The 14,673-nt window shown below is 36.1% G+C and overlaps 2 protein-coding genes across 2 annotated transcripts; one reads left to right on the top strand and one right to left on the bottom strand.

Moving 5' to 3' along the window:
* The first annotated feature begins 7,467 nt into the window (after positions 1-7,467).
* LOC127126122 (VAN3-binding protein) lies at positions 7,468-9,721 on the top strand. The gene is made up of 6 exons (XM_051054984.1): positions 7,468-7,977; positions 8,075-8,200; positions 8,295-8,727; positions 8,824-9,066; positions 9,160-9,267; positions 9,355-9,721. The coding sequence occupies exons 1-6, from the start codon at positions 7,642-7,644 to the stop codon at positions 9,567-9,569; spliced, it is 1,461 nt and encodes a 486-aa protein (XP_050910941.1). The 5' UTR covers positions 7,468-7,641; the 3' UTR covers positions 9,570-9,721.
* LOC127126124 (protein LIFEGUARD 2) lies at positions 9,660-11,045 on the bottom strand. Its single transcript, XM_051054985.1, has 4 exons — positions 10,528-11,045; positions 10,334-10,447; positions 10,090-10,247; positions 9,660-9,997 (listed from the first exon to the last, which is right to left on the bottom strand). The coding sequence occupies exons 1-4, from the start codon at positions 10,787-10,789 to the stop codon at positions 9,794-9,796; spliced, it is 738 nt and encodes a 245-aa protein (XP_050910942.1). The 5' UTR covers positions 10,790-11,045; the 3' UTR covers positions 9,660-9,793.
* Between the last annotated feature and the right edge of the window lie 3,628 nt (positions 11,046-14,673).

Here is a 14,673-nt window from a genome sequence, read left to right as displayed (position 1 = left end):
GATACACCTCCAGGGTATTCTAATTTTTTTTTCTAAATTCTGGCATCATAATCATTTCTTGGTCAGATCCTGAACTTATGTTTACCTTTTTAATGATCTATCTCAAGAGGAGGCCTATTTGAAGAATAAGTTGGTGGCCTTCTAGGAAGGTATGTGCGTTGAGGAAGAAGAAGAGACGATACTTAAAAACTCGCTTGCTAGTGCATGCGTCCACAAAAAAGGAGAGGCATAATATCTTTGGAAATGGAGTGAAGGACTTCCCTTTTTTCTTTTGTCGTTCCAAATTGGATAGCCTCAATGTTTTTATTTTGCGTTTTGCTGATAAATAAGATGAGTTGTTATAAAATGATGTTATAGATGAAAAGGGCGTCCACAAATACACATTCACATTCCAAGGTTGTGACTGTGCCGACTCTAGAAGAAGCATGCTTGTGGGGAAATTTGTTACAACTGCCTCTCCAAATCTTCCTTATTAAGTGTAGTCCAAGATGAATGACCCTTATATCCAACCTTTAGGGGAGAATGTTTCGAATTCATCGCCAAGGGTAATTGGTGAAAGCTTACCGATAAGAGGTGTTGATATAATTCTTTTGGATGGCGAGCTTGTCTTCAAAAGGACTCGAAATGGGGATTTAGATTCGGGGATATCATGCCATGAGTAAATCTCGTTGTCGACCCACGAAGCTTGTCTGTGGTATTCCTTGTCCGTCATGGTCCTCAGACGACTATTGATCTTCATTTTTTCATATTTGAAGAAGACTATGTGTATTTCTTGAGCAAGGTCAAAGTTGTTCATCAAGAAGAGATGGTAAAAATATCATATCATATTTGTAAGAATTTTTCTATCTTGGCTTTAATAGCTACATGTAAGGATGAATTCTTTGTGCTTGAATGTCTTCGAAAGGAAAAAGAGAGGCTTAAGAAGTGTATATGCACCCTTGTGGTTAAGAGGGATCGAATTCTCAGTGAACTTGCAAGGACATTTAATCTTTTAAGAGAACTGGGTGACTAACTGCAAGCATTTTGGTATCCTTACTTATAAGGTGATAAAGTGCATGTGTTGACTCTAAGGAGAAAAGAGAGGGATATCGTGTTAACGTCAGCTTGAAAGGGTTGTTCGATACATAAATTTCCCTTGCCAACATGAACATGGATTTTAATTCTTCTCATAAAATGATAAAAGTTCTAGATAGATCCTTAAGTGAAGCCCGAGAAGGTTATAAAGAAGACTCAAGATGATCTTCATGAGTTACAATTTAAAATTTTTGATTTTCCTAAAGAGTATGCAAGGGTGGTAGAGTTTACTTACTCTATATTGCAGGTGGCTTTTGAGAATGCCCTGAAACATGTGGAATTATTCCACATCTGAAGTGCAAATATTATGGGATCAAATTTATTGTGTCGGACTCATAGGCATTTTCTACTTTTTTATACGCTATTACCGAGATGTCTTTGCAAGAATAATGTTTATTATTCAAGAACTGATTGCAATTTTCATGTATTCACATTGTTGTTGAACTTATTTTAATGGTGGGAATCACTTTCGGGCTTGCTTACCGTGGTACCTACCTTCAAGGGTGCCCGTTGAGACGCCAAAGTTGGCTTTCTTGGTCTTTGGAGACTCTTGCAAGACTGTGCTCTAAATATTTATTTTACGTCTATAAAGATTGCTCTTGGTCAAGGGTCTGGAATAGCTAGCTACCAAAAGGGAGTGAGTATGGATCACCACCTTTGTTTTCGAGGTTTGGTGTCCTAATTTAGTGACTTTCCTTGTAGGGCTTGGCTTCTTTTAGTCATACACTCATAGTTTTTAAGAAAACACCCTTTTATCTTAGTCGTACATGTCTTTGAATGATGATAAATGAAGAGGTTAGCAAAAAAAGTATTTATTAACCGGAAGTAAAATGATTACATAGTGACGTAAGCCTTTACATATAAGGATAAAAATACTTAACAAAAATGACCTAGCCCATGCTTTATTGGCCAATACACTCCTTGGTGATGAATTTATTCTCATTGGAGTCTCTTGGGTCAACAGTTGTACTAGGGTTCTACGTTGTTTCAATGTCGTCCCTTGGCTATTTTTCTAAAGGTGAGTCTCATATATACTTTTATTGTGTCATATGCATTCATCGAGTTAGAATACTTCATATGTACTTGTTAGGGGATGACAGTCCTTCGCAGTGATGATTGATTACTAGTGCCTTTAAGCGCATGATAAGGTTGGTGACATTAACTACTAGTGTTTTCCCTTATCCTGCGTGACTAATGTTGTTTTTTGCCTATGATATAAAGCTTTGTCTATTTTCAGAGCTTCATATAGGTTAACACATATTGTTACGGGCTCATCATGGATATTGTGGTACTTCATTTTCATGTGAACGAGGGAAGCCACAATGCCAAGTGTTGTAGTGAAAGGCCTTTCCAAAATGCAGTTGTACACATTTTTGTTTGGAACTACCAAGCACTTTAGATTAACTGTCATGGTGTCCCGTACTTCTCCGAGTGTGACCATAAGATCCATGATGTAACACTCGGAGTAGGTCACATCATATATAGCGTGTTTGCTTTTGTTTCTTCAGTCCTAACTTTTCAAATAGCTCGACATACATGATATCACACAAGATTTTCTTGTCAATGAGGATTCTTAAAATAATAAAATTGGTCATGATCATTGTTATACCCAGAGTAAAATCTCGTATGAGGTCACCTATATTGCTTTCTTTTCCTCCTTTGGCGTTTGTTACAACCTCAATCGTCTTCTTTGGTGATGTCTTCTCTCGACGAAGAGATCGTTTATTTCGTGGTGATTTATCTCACCTTTTGGAGTCCCTTCTTCTCTCACGATCGTCCTTGTTATTATTCTCCAGAGTGTACCAACCTAAAATTCCTTTTTTACTATCTCTTCAATGGGCTCCTTCAAGTTACATACTCATTTGTGTTAATCTCATGGTTTGGAGGCCTTAATGAGTATCCTAGTCTTCACCGCCACAATGTTAGTTAGAGTCTTTTTCTATCGACATGTTATTTGTCAAGTTCCTTAATCCTTTGTTCTTCTCTATATCTTCTTCTATGAGATTATTTTCATACACTTCAACAAATAATAGATTTCATAATAAAATTTTACTTCGGTCAAGAATTCCACCGTGGTAAAATCCATTCAACTAAGCGCCCTTACTTTATTGGAATTTTAATTAAAACTAAATAGTTTATTACATTGGTTGAACTAACTCATGGACATACTTCGAATCCCAACAACTACAATTTATGCTTTTATTTCTTTTAAAATGATGCAATTATTTTTATTTAATTTTTCATTTAAAAGTTAAGTCATATATTCCGTCAGCTAGACTACCAACTAAGGGAAAAAAATTCGTTCATTCAATTTTTCCTATAAAAGCATCCGTTTATTCATTTTTCCCTTAACCTAACTCATTTTCTACCACTCCAAACTTGTAAACATCATTGTCTAGGATGAATTGCAAGACAGAAAAATCTTTCAAGGTTTTTGTTGTTGTTGTTACATCCACGCATTGAAAATCCTAGATTTTCAACTAATATAAGGTTGGGCTTTCGTAAGGAGATTCTCATACTTCCATCACATTCTAACCATAGATTCTTATGAAATATACAGTTAGTCCTTAGAAATATTTTTAAAATCCAAGACTTCAGCCCATCGTTCGACCGCCTACTTCAACGACTACCTTTTAAAACCGGTCAATATATTCTTGCAGGGTTCTCTGTTCTTATGCTAGATTCCTTTAAGGACAAATATGGTCTTAGGTTGTCGTTTATGGGCCATAAATTGAGATTTAAAAGAGATGTATAGTTTCTTCGAAGAGTTGATATAACCATCAAGCAATGTTTTAAACCATGTCATGACTACCCCATTGAGGGCCATAACATATATTTTTCAATTCACCGCACTCCTGGCGTGGTGATATTTGAGCATAATTTTGTGTTTAATATATTCATCTAGATCATTGTTTCCTTCGTAACTATCTAGCTTTGGAGATTTCTTAAGGTATTTTGAAATCTTACTATTGAGGATGTGTATAGAGAGAGGATTACTCCTAAGATCAGGAACTTGTGCTTCGATTTCTTATTATCCCTTTCCTTAGAATGGTGCAATAGAGATCTTCGAGGGTGGCGACCTTCACGAGGAGTGTGATTGCCGCCTCTATCCCCAAAGTCATGAGAAAATGAATGATGTGTCATGGGACAAATTACGTTGTAGCGATCCTGGGATTCTCTGATGTTGAGAGATGACATCGTCAAGGACCACCTGAGGTGTGACTCCGTGATTATTGTGTGATGCCGCTTCTCGTGGTTAGTGACCTCAAGGTGGAGTAACATATGTATTCTCTTATATTACGAGGAGTTTTTCAACCAAGACGTGTAAATTCTGCTATTACACCAAACGCTAAATGTTGGTGAGAATTGTTTTCTCTCCTTACATACTTAGATTAACTAGGAGTTGTTAGAGGCTCTTGAGTATCTCTGATTCAAATATTTACACTTCTAGTTGAGACTACTTGGAGGTTTGACCTTAAAGTAACAGTTGGAAAAGCTGTAAGATCGGTAAGATTTGGAAGGTGCCTTATCTGATGAGTAGGGGGTATGAAGGATAAGGAGATGATACAGTGGCAAATGTTACGTGGACATAATCAATATCTTCTGCTGGAGGAGGCGATACTTCTCTTACGGGAGTTGGAACAGGAATCGCTGCCTCAACGACAGTGTTGGAATTGCGTTGAGAGGTTATTCTAGTTGAATTAGACGCCAATATAGTCAATAGAGTTAACTAAAGATTAAAACTAAGACATATCGGTTAGGGGTGGGGCAACGATTAAGAAACGATGGATTTCCATGAGAATTTGCGAGAATAAGAAGTTCGTAGAATGAGAGATCAATGATAGGGAGAGAGGGGGCTCTTCTGGTGCGACTTAGCGGAGTAGAATTGTAAGGTTAACACTCCAACACCCAAATTAGTGAGATCAGTGAAGTGTAACTTGCAAGGAAGAGAATGAAATAATGTGTTATAGCGTGTGACAGAGTTTATATATGGTAAACGGTTAAACCGTCCACATTTGATCTAACGTGAGATGCATAGATTGTCTGATCAAATATGACGGTGGTTGATGAACCACTAGCTCGAATCTGGTGTAAGACTTTCTAAAAAAGTTTCATCTTTTCGGTGTGCTTCGGGGATGGTACTTTGAGTTTGACATTTGGAATTAGATTGATCTTCTTGTTGAAACTTTAATTGGTCCAAAAGACCTAGACTAATTTTGCATATATTAGTAATATTTATCATTAAGGGTAATTTAAACTTCAAACGTTTAATCATAGTTTTTAACTTTCTTATACTATTTGGTACATGTGTCCTTTAGCATGCCCTTAATGTACCTTTTTGCTTTTGTATACATTTGGATTGTAGTGTGCTAAAGGGGATTGGGATTGGAGTTGTCAAGAGTACGATAAAGAGCAATTTATAACTACTACTGACATTTAGAAATTTAAAAAATAATAGATCATATATTCTTTTTACCTATTATTCTCTATTATAAAAAAAATTTACTTTTTAAATTAATATAATAATTGATATATTTGATCTATATGTAGGAACATCAATTATAGGAACATCAAATCAATTATACATCAAATCAATTATAGGAACATCATACCCGTACACATCAATTATAGGAACATTACATTACAATTACGTATATACATCTATGTTACCTATAATTACTATCATATTTGGGTGTCCTTTTCCTCTTTGATGATGTATTAATTCTTACGATGTTTTGGATAGTTTGGTAAGTTTTGGTCATACGTAGCACATAAGAGGAAATGAGTGGCTTTGCATATTTGCATGGAGAAGTCTTCTTTCTTTAGTAAACAGAAAAAAAAATTAAAAGTATGGAAAAGGATAACAAAAAAGTGTGGTTGAAAAGAATAAATAAAATTGCTTATGTTATGTATACTCTTTTTTTGTGCAAAGAGCTAGCCATTATATACCCATTAGGTGCTACTATTTCTCTATTTGATTTCCTTCCTGGTCCAAAAGGGTGGCCAAATTTGACTTGAAAGTAAGTATTTATAGATTATTCTTACTCAAGATTCCCATGTAACATGACACATTTTAGTGTAAGGTACTAACAGATAAAAGACCTTTTTTTTCACTAAAACATCACAAAGACTCTTGAATTTCAATTGGAAAAAAAAGGGAAACTATTATCATTAAGAAAATGAATGAGGCAAGCAAAAGGAATAAAGCTGAAGCCTTTAATCAGTAGAGTTATCAAGGACAGAACAAGATATATACTAGTACTTCCAACTCCAAAAGCAAAAGCTGTGGTTTCTCTTCTCCTTTTACTTCTTTTTTCATTGAATTATTAAGAGAGCATTCATCAGATTATGTTAAAAGTTGGAAAAAAAAGAGTAGCTGATGACGTCTGTAGGCACGCCAAGACCCCATTCTGTGAACGCTGCTTTTTGTGTCCAACAATATTAACACTGTTGTGTAGAAATAGGACTCTGCTGAAAATTTTGTTTGCATTCTTAACATGTCGGGCTAAGACATAGCCAACAGCTATAACAAGAAGGAACATCATCACTCACAGCTTATACGTTCTCTGACAATTTCTTTGATGTATTATCAGAGACATTGTAGTGTCTATTATGGATTCAAATGGTCCTGGAATAGGATAATTTGAAACAGTATAGATATGTGGTTGGCGCGCAAAGCTTGCGAATGTTGAAAATTTGATGCATGTAATTCCTTCCAAGTCACTTCAAATTTTTCACGTTACTTTTCCTTTGATTATTTCAGTTAGTACTTCCAGTTAAGACAGACAAACATTATTAAACTTTGTAATAATCTTTTTAAAAGTGAAATAAACACTTTGACAAAACATTAACTTCTTAAACTTAATGAATTTTAACTAGATTTAACTGTAGCACTAGTACTGTACCCGCATGAAAGCTTATCAAGGTGACATATCGCAGACATAGTACTGCTACTACAATAGTTATGACATTCTCTAAACCTGACAAAAGTCATTTGTCTGTCCCACAACCCATTCTCTTTTTGTCTTGTTCATTATTATGTCTCGTGTCTTTATTAACATGTCTGTGTGTATTTGGTTTGGGATGCGGGTAATTGCAGAATTCCATTAGATTCTTTTCTTCATGCATACATCTTACTCATAATTCTCCTAAGATTGCATGTGAATCACTCATGATACCTCAACAATACATACAATAATAATAATTAACTCCGTTTAATATTGCAGTGAATTTGTAAAAGAACGGTAAAAAAACTACACTACCTATGTTTTTGTTTCTTTTTGTTAGAGTCACGTGTAAATGTTAAGTAGTGGGAAAAACAAGTGTGAATATAGATTTTAAAGTGATCTTTTGACAAATTATTAGTAACATCTTTAGCACATGATTAATTTTGATTGATCATTCCTAAGCCCTTTTAGGTAGCTTTTATACTTTAACATCATTCATTCCTCCTGCCAATACCAGTACTATATATTTACGCACCCCTTCATGGATGCTTCTGTCACTTCTCTAAGTTAATATTCCAAACTTCCCTACACAAAGAGCTAGTACCTCACACTAACTGTCATGGAACCAATTAACTGTCAGCAGCATGAATTTGTTCCAAGTGGCGGCGGCCACCGCACCCCTTTGCCGGAGAGTCCTCGAGTTCCTATGGAGTTTCTGTCGAGGTCATGGAGTGCTTCAGCTCTTGAAGTCACAAAAGCTATTGCACCAGCTCATTCTCAACCACCTTTTTCATCATGCATGCCTTCAAATGGTTCTGGTTCTATTCCTGAAGAAACCAGTATCTACTCTATCTCTGAGGAGCTCTCAACTATGTCTAAGAATCAGTTTTCTTTCGCTTCCTCTGCTACTTCACAGCTTGTCCTTGAACGCATTATGTCACACTCTGCTAGAGAGGTGTTTACTCTTTACTAATACTGTAAAAAAACACACACGTATATATCAACTATGAACATTGTCTTTATTAATGTTGTTTGTTTGTAATATGTAACAGGAAGTGTCACCGTTAACATCAGGTAGATTATCTCACAGCAGTGAGCCTTTGAATGGTAATGGTTCATTGACAGGAACAGACAGTCCACCAGTTTCTCATTCAGATGAATTTGACGATGTTGTTAAGGTATAAAACACATTATCGCTAAACTATAAGCAAAATTAGTACTATATTATTAACATGCTATTTGTGCTTATTCTGGTTAATGTGTGCTGTGCAGTTTTTTCGGGCAAACAATTCCATTCATCCACTATTCAATGGTGGAAGAGCAAATGGGGCCATTGGCAACGTCACAGCCGGTTCAGGACCTAAAACTGTAGGAAGATGGTTGAAAGAGAGAAGAGAAAAGAAGAAAGAAGAAAACAGAACACATAATGCTCAGATGCATGCTACTATTACTGTGGCTGCTGTTGCTGCTGCTATAGCAGCCATTGCGGCTGCAACAGCTGCCTCATCGACACCAAACAAGGACGAGAAGATGGCCAAGACTGACGTGGCTGTTGCTTCGGCTGCCACGTTAGTTGCTGCACAATGTGTGGAGGCTGCTGAAGCAATGGGAGCTGAGCGCGACCACCTTGCTTCAGTGGTCAGCTCAGCCGTGAACGTCCGTTCTCATGATGATATATCTACTCTTACCGCTGCAGCCGCCACAGGTAACACTTTTAGCACTTGCCATGCCGAGATAGCATCACTATTCTTGATATTAGAATATGCCTTATATGAATATGTTTATCGTCCTTGATATGTAGCTCTCCGAGGAGCGGCGACACTAAAAGCTAGAGCTCAGAAGGATGTATGGAATATTGCTGCAGTAACACCACTGGAGAAAGGAATAGGGGGCATAACAATAAGTGCAAAAGGGAACAACATAAAAAACAGCAACAGCAGCACCAGTGACAGTGGAGAAATTATAAATGCAGATAATTTCACAGGTTCCAGCATCCAAGAGCTACTTGCTAAGGGCAGTGAATTACTCAAACGCACTCGTAACGGTATCATTATCTTCCATTACAGATGATGTAATTAAGACTAACTCAATATCTGGTTTGAACAAAAGTTAAATTCTATTTTTGTTGTAACCGCAGGCGATCTCCATTGGAAAATAGTTTCTGTTTACATACATCGAACAGGACAGGTAAAGCTAAAAATGAAGAGCAAACTTGTTGCAGGAAAAATCACAAAAAAGAACAAGAGTAAGTCTCCAATAGCTTCACAACTTTATTTGTTTTCACTAGCATAAGCTACATAAGCCAAATAACTTTGTACTCTTCAATATACAGATGTTGTGCTAGATGTGTGCACGGATTTACCAGCATGGCCAGGAAGAGACATTTTAGAAGATGGAGAAAAACGACACTACTTCGGATTGAAAACAGACACTAGAGGAATCGTCGAGTTCGAGTGTAGAACTCAAAAAGAATATGATATCTGGACACAAGGAGTTTCTAGGCTTCTCTCAATCGTCACGCAACGACAAAACAAATACAACAATTGAACCTCTCATCATCTTGTTATTGCTATTGTTTATTTCAAAATTCAATTCAATGTATCACTATCAAGTGCATGTGTTATCAATTTCATCATGTTAAGTACTCAAATGGACATTCATTAACTCGATCATCCGTCAATACATATGAGTTCATAAAATTGCGAAATGAGAAAAAAAAAACTAAATTGAAAGGCAAGGAAAATATAATATAATGTTGCATCTTATTATCTTTAATTAGAAGCTCTAAAAATAGTAAGTAAAGAGAGGAAGAGGTTGATTATGTCAAGATACAACGAAACCGAAGCCCAGATGTAGTCATCATAGGAAAACCTCTTGATAAGGTTGTCTGTGTCATAAACTATGTAGCCACAAAATATGATAGATGCAAGACATCCATAAACCATATGAGACACCTTTCCCAGAGGAAACAGAATCTGCAAGAAAAGAATCACAATGTTAAAACATACAAACATCAACAAAAATCAGATATCAAATCAAAATCAATATTATTTTATCGATTAAAAACCTGAATGAAGGAAAAGATCACAAGAACCAACAAAGCTCCAAACAGAAACGGACCCAAAAAACTGAAATCATGACCTCTTCTTGCAGCCCAAAACGTGTAGAGAGTTAAACTGAACACCACTGCAGTCGTCAATATCACAGATTCTAGAATTACTTTCCCTGCAAACAATGAATAACTTATATCATTAATCATTATTCATTATCAAATAAAAACACGAATAATTTGAATAATATAGAACCGTTACCGCTAACAAAGGCACACGTTATCCCAATGGGAAAAGCTAAAGTGACAGTGAAAATCAGGAGGAGGAAGTAATTAAGAGGATGCTTCTGTTGATAATAATAAAGCGGACATAATGCTGCAAAAACAAAACATAATTTAACAAAAGTGTTGTGTTAAGAAACATAACAACATAATATAAAAGAACACGACACGTACTTATGAAGGGAACAAAGATAAGGACGATGTAAAGAATCAAGCCGTGTGTGGAACCGACGAAGAAATGCGCAACGGGAGGAACGAAAACGACGACGGAGGCAGCAGCAATGGTGAGAAGCAACTGAAAGGTGATGATGGAGTATACCTTACGAATGAAGGACCATCTTAACTGAGGATTCTCAAGCATCGAAGGGTAAAGGGTTCTTTCTCCACTCTCCACGTCTCTTTTACGGGACATTTTTGATACGCAACTTTTCCACATCGTGTAACCGACTCAACAAAACTTCAATACGTAGGTTCTATCTTTCTCGAACTTTGTCTTTTATCCTTTTCTTTCTGTTTTTCTCACGAGTCACGACTCTCTTTGTGGTTTCTATTCTAGAATATGTTTTCCTTTGATCTCAAAGCTTCCTTAAAATAGAAGATTCTTGTACGTGTAATGAGACAAAGTTGAGTGCACTTACATATTTACAATTCTTTTGGCCTTTCCCATAATCATTTTAAATCTTAACTCTCTTTTTTTTCGAATGGCCGTTTTGATTTTAGAAAAATGGTATATAAACACAAATGAACAAACAGTATTTTTATAAGGTGCGATACTTTTGTTAAAATTTGTTTTTACTTGCTTTCAATTTTGTGGTACAATAAAAATGGCTTTTGAAATGTTGGGACAATATGCAAACTAATAAATCAGATTTTTTAAGTGAAGACACAACAAAACACTTAAATTTTAGGTGAAATTACGTTTAATATCCAATAAATTATATTCTTTACATATTATATTATATTGTTGTTTAAATTTTATAATCATTAATAAAAGAGACTAATTACATACTAATATAATATAAGTAATAACTAGTTTGTTCGTGTGCGACACACAAAATTGTATAATTTTGTGAGATATGTAATTAATAATTATGGTTTAAAAAAACAAATCGAAAAATATTGAATTATTTATCATTAGTCTATGTTATAATCTATGTTATGTTGCTTTAAACTTTATGGCCAATATTTTTATATAATTTCCTAACATTTTTATCTATCTAGCAGAGACAATATATCACATAAATTTATGTTTAATATCACACACGATTGAAGATACATTATTAATAGGGCGGTTCATGGTATAATTTGAAGGAGAATAGCGATAAAAAGTGCAGCGGAAATTAAAAATTTTCTCCTTTAGTGATCCTTACGAATGGGCATGATCAGTGATAGAATTATTACCTCTTGTGGCGATTGAAACCCTTGATGCAGATCTAAGGACTGATCACGAACGTTGAATGGTGACAACGCCTCTACTCAGTCCACACGAACAGATTCCTTCAATCTCAATGTTAGCTGCTACAAATGAAGGCTTTGAGTGAGAGAGAGAGAAACAAAATTTCAACGGGACAAATGCTTATACACAAGGGTTCTATTTATAGAACCATTTGTGTGGGCTGCAAGCTAAAAAGTCCACTTAAGAGTATGTGACCCATATCTTATGATATGCCAAAATCACTTAAGCGCGTGGTACCTTACCATATTTTGTATTCTACTTAAGTACACCGTACCTTATGATGTTCTACAATTCACTTAAGTGCACCGTGCCTTACGGTGTTCCTTATTTACTCTATCTCTCATCAATCCGTCCTTTTGTGTGTGACCCTGTAGGTTTTCGCGACATTAGCAATTATATTAAATCACGTATTTAACATAATAAACAATGAGCGGTATCTAGCAACACATCACTGCTACGCAAGACACGAAAATGTCATGTGATCTGACAAATCCTTTTGTGATAATACTTATGTGTATAATTACCCTTTTGCCCCTATGTCTATATTGAAAACAAGGCATAGACTGTGTCATCCTTGTCCAGTTCAATATTGAGCCCGTAGACATTTATCCTGTTACGCAGGATGGGCGAATTCCATCTAAGTCACTCATGTCCCTCAGCATGCTTCGTGGAGTATCCATTAACTGTCTTTATGGTCATCCAGTTACGGGCAATGTTTAATCAACAATAAATCACTCGACTCTACATCTAGGGTCCATAGTGGTTTCAGGTCGAAGGGTGGTATACACCACTATCACCATGAGAATAGCTTATGACAGTTTGCATAACATTCTATATGATATTCTCATAGCGGGTCAATCCAATATAAATATTACTCATAATATTCATACCTATGTTTAAGACTTGATAACTCATTATCCATGATCCATGAGATGTGATCATCAGTCTATATACATAATAGTCTTAATGCTCTAATGGTATCCCACTTCACAACAAAGCTCGACTACGAATACTTTAAGAATAGTATCCTTATGTTTAATGAGATCTCATGATTAAGTCACACTTGATACATTAAACTGACTATCTACTCTAGGGACTTTATTAAACAAACATAATAAAGAAAAAACTTTTTATTATTAATAAATAATTCGATACAAGTACCAAAAGTATTGGCCTCTAAGACTTACACCAACAATCTCCCACTATCACTAGAGCCAATCAGGCATACCCCTAATTCCCATAGTTCTAGTATCGTCATCATGCTTCTGTTGCGCAAGAGGCTTTGTCAGTGGGTCAACAATATTGTCAAGTGTAGGTACTCTGTATATTTTCACATCTCCTCTATCTATTATCTCTCGAATGAGGTGATAACTGAAGGAGAATTGCCATCCAAGGCGCAACGGGATTTAAAAATTTCTCCATTTAATGATCCTTACGAATGGGCATGATCAGTGATAGAATCGTTATCTCTTGTGGTGATCACGAACGTTGAACGATGACAACGTCTCTACTCAGTCCACACGAACGAATTCCTTCAATCTCAGTGCTAGCTGCTACTGTAACACCCCAAAATTTGCCCTCCTCATTCATGCATTCATTTAGTATTTCATATTGCATTTCATCATGTCAATCAGAATTAGATCCAAGAAATAATTTCTTACAAAAAAAAAAAAAAACAATTTTTTTTACAAAAATAAATAAATAAATAAAAATAATAATAAAAAAATAAATATAATATAATAGAAAAAAACTTGGACTTGGACCTCTCTCATTTGAGCCCACAAAGCCATGAAAATCAGGTTATAAAAGAGGGAGATCAGACAGAAAAAGGAAGAGAAGCAAAATACTCTGAGTTTTCCTTGAAACAAAACCCTTGACAAAACCTGGAGAGAAACCTGACAGAGAACTCAGAGCAACCCCCAGGCAGCTCTGAAAAATTCAATCTGACTCACACACTTTCATCTCACGCAAACCCTAACATTGCCTTGCAAACCCAGCCGTGCCATTTGATTTCAACCGGTCTCTCCCATCAGGTTTGCCTCATTCCCATGATTTTATGCTCTTAATTTGGATCATCTGAATGTATGAGGTATGATGGATGAATTTCATTATGTTTTTGCCCACGGGTTTAATTATGCATGAATGGGTGAAACCTATGCCTTGAATGTTTAATCACATGATTTCTGAAATGTATGCCACAGGGTTTGAGGTTTCTGAAACCATATTGTTATCCATGAAAAAAATGTTTATCGTGTTTCACTAACCCTTTTGTTGAGTTTTTGTGAGAGCTCATAGACTCTTGCAGAGATGGTTTGCGTGGTTTTCCCACTTTATTTGTGGGATACCCCCTGGAGGTTCATTCCGATTACCTGTACTGACTCACCTTTCTTTGATGGCATTAGCTTGGGAGATCCCTGAGTTTCTTACTCCTTTAATTGCTGTTACTTCAGATCTTTATCCGTGTGGTACTTTTACCTCTTTTCCGCATTTTATCGCTTTCTTAGCTGGAAGACCTCGATATGAGGCATTTGTTTTCTTTTGTTTATTTACTTCTGAGCCCCTTGTTGGCACATTTACTTTATACATGTTTGTTTTGTATGTGTTCGTATCCCTGCAGGTAGCGCGGTTCCTTCGTCAAGGACTGCCTTTTTGCCCTTGAGCATCCCAAACCCTAAAACCCAAAGCAACACGTTAACTCCTTCTACTACAGGCGAGTAAGTCTCCAAAGGTCGAGCATCCGGTAGATTGCGTAGTGACGTCGTTCGTCCAAAACCCAATCCATAACCCCATAGTTAGCCGAACTACGTTTTGCTCTGATTCTCAGGCCAGATGAGATACGTAGGCATAAGACGCGATGTCTTAGC

This window comes from Lathyrus oleraceus, chromosome 3 (genome assembly GCF_024323335.1).
Source record: "Lathyrus oleraceus cultivar Zhongwan6 chromosome 3, CAAS_Psat_ZW6_1.0, whole genome shotgun sequence".
NCBI classification, from domain to species: Eukaryota; Viridiplantae; Streptophyta; class Magnoliopsida; order Fabales; family Fabaceae; genus Lathyrus; species Lathyrus oleraceus.
Note: the sequence above shows the minus strand (reverse complement) of the source record. Positions and strands in the feature narration are given on the sequence as shown.

Excerpts from the sequence above, each read along its gene's own strand:
- LOC127126122 (XM_051054984.1), top strand. The coding sequence starts at position 7,642 with ATGGAACCAATTAACTGTCAGCAGCATGAATTTGTTCCAAGTGGCGGC. Across the intron at positions 7,978-8,074 it reads TGTCACACTCTGCTAGAGAG|GAAGTGTCACCGTTAACATC; the intron begins GTGTTTACTCTT and ends AATATGTAACAG. Across the intron at positions 8,201-8,294 it reads AATTTGACGATGTTGTTAAG|TTTTTTCGGGCAAACAATTC; the intron begins GTATAAAACACA and ends TGTGCTGTGCAG.
- LOC127126124 (XM_051054985.1), bottom strand. The coding sequence starts at position 10,789 with ATGTGGAAAAGTTGCGTATCAAAAATGTCCCGTAAAAGAGACGTGGAG. Across the intron at positions 10,248-10,333 it reads AACGTGTGCCTTTGTTAGCG|GGAAAGTAATTCTAGAATCT; the intron begins GTAACGGTTCTA and ends CATTGTTTGCAG. Across the intron at positions 9,998-10,089 it reads TGATCTTTTCCTTCATTCAG|ATTCTGTTTCCTCTGGGAAA; the intron begins GTTTTTAATCGA and ends CTTTTCTTGCAG.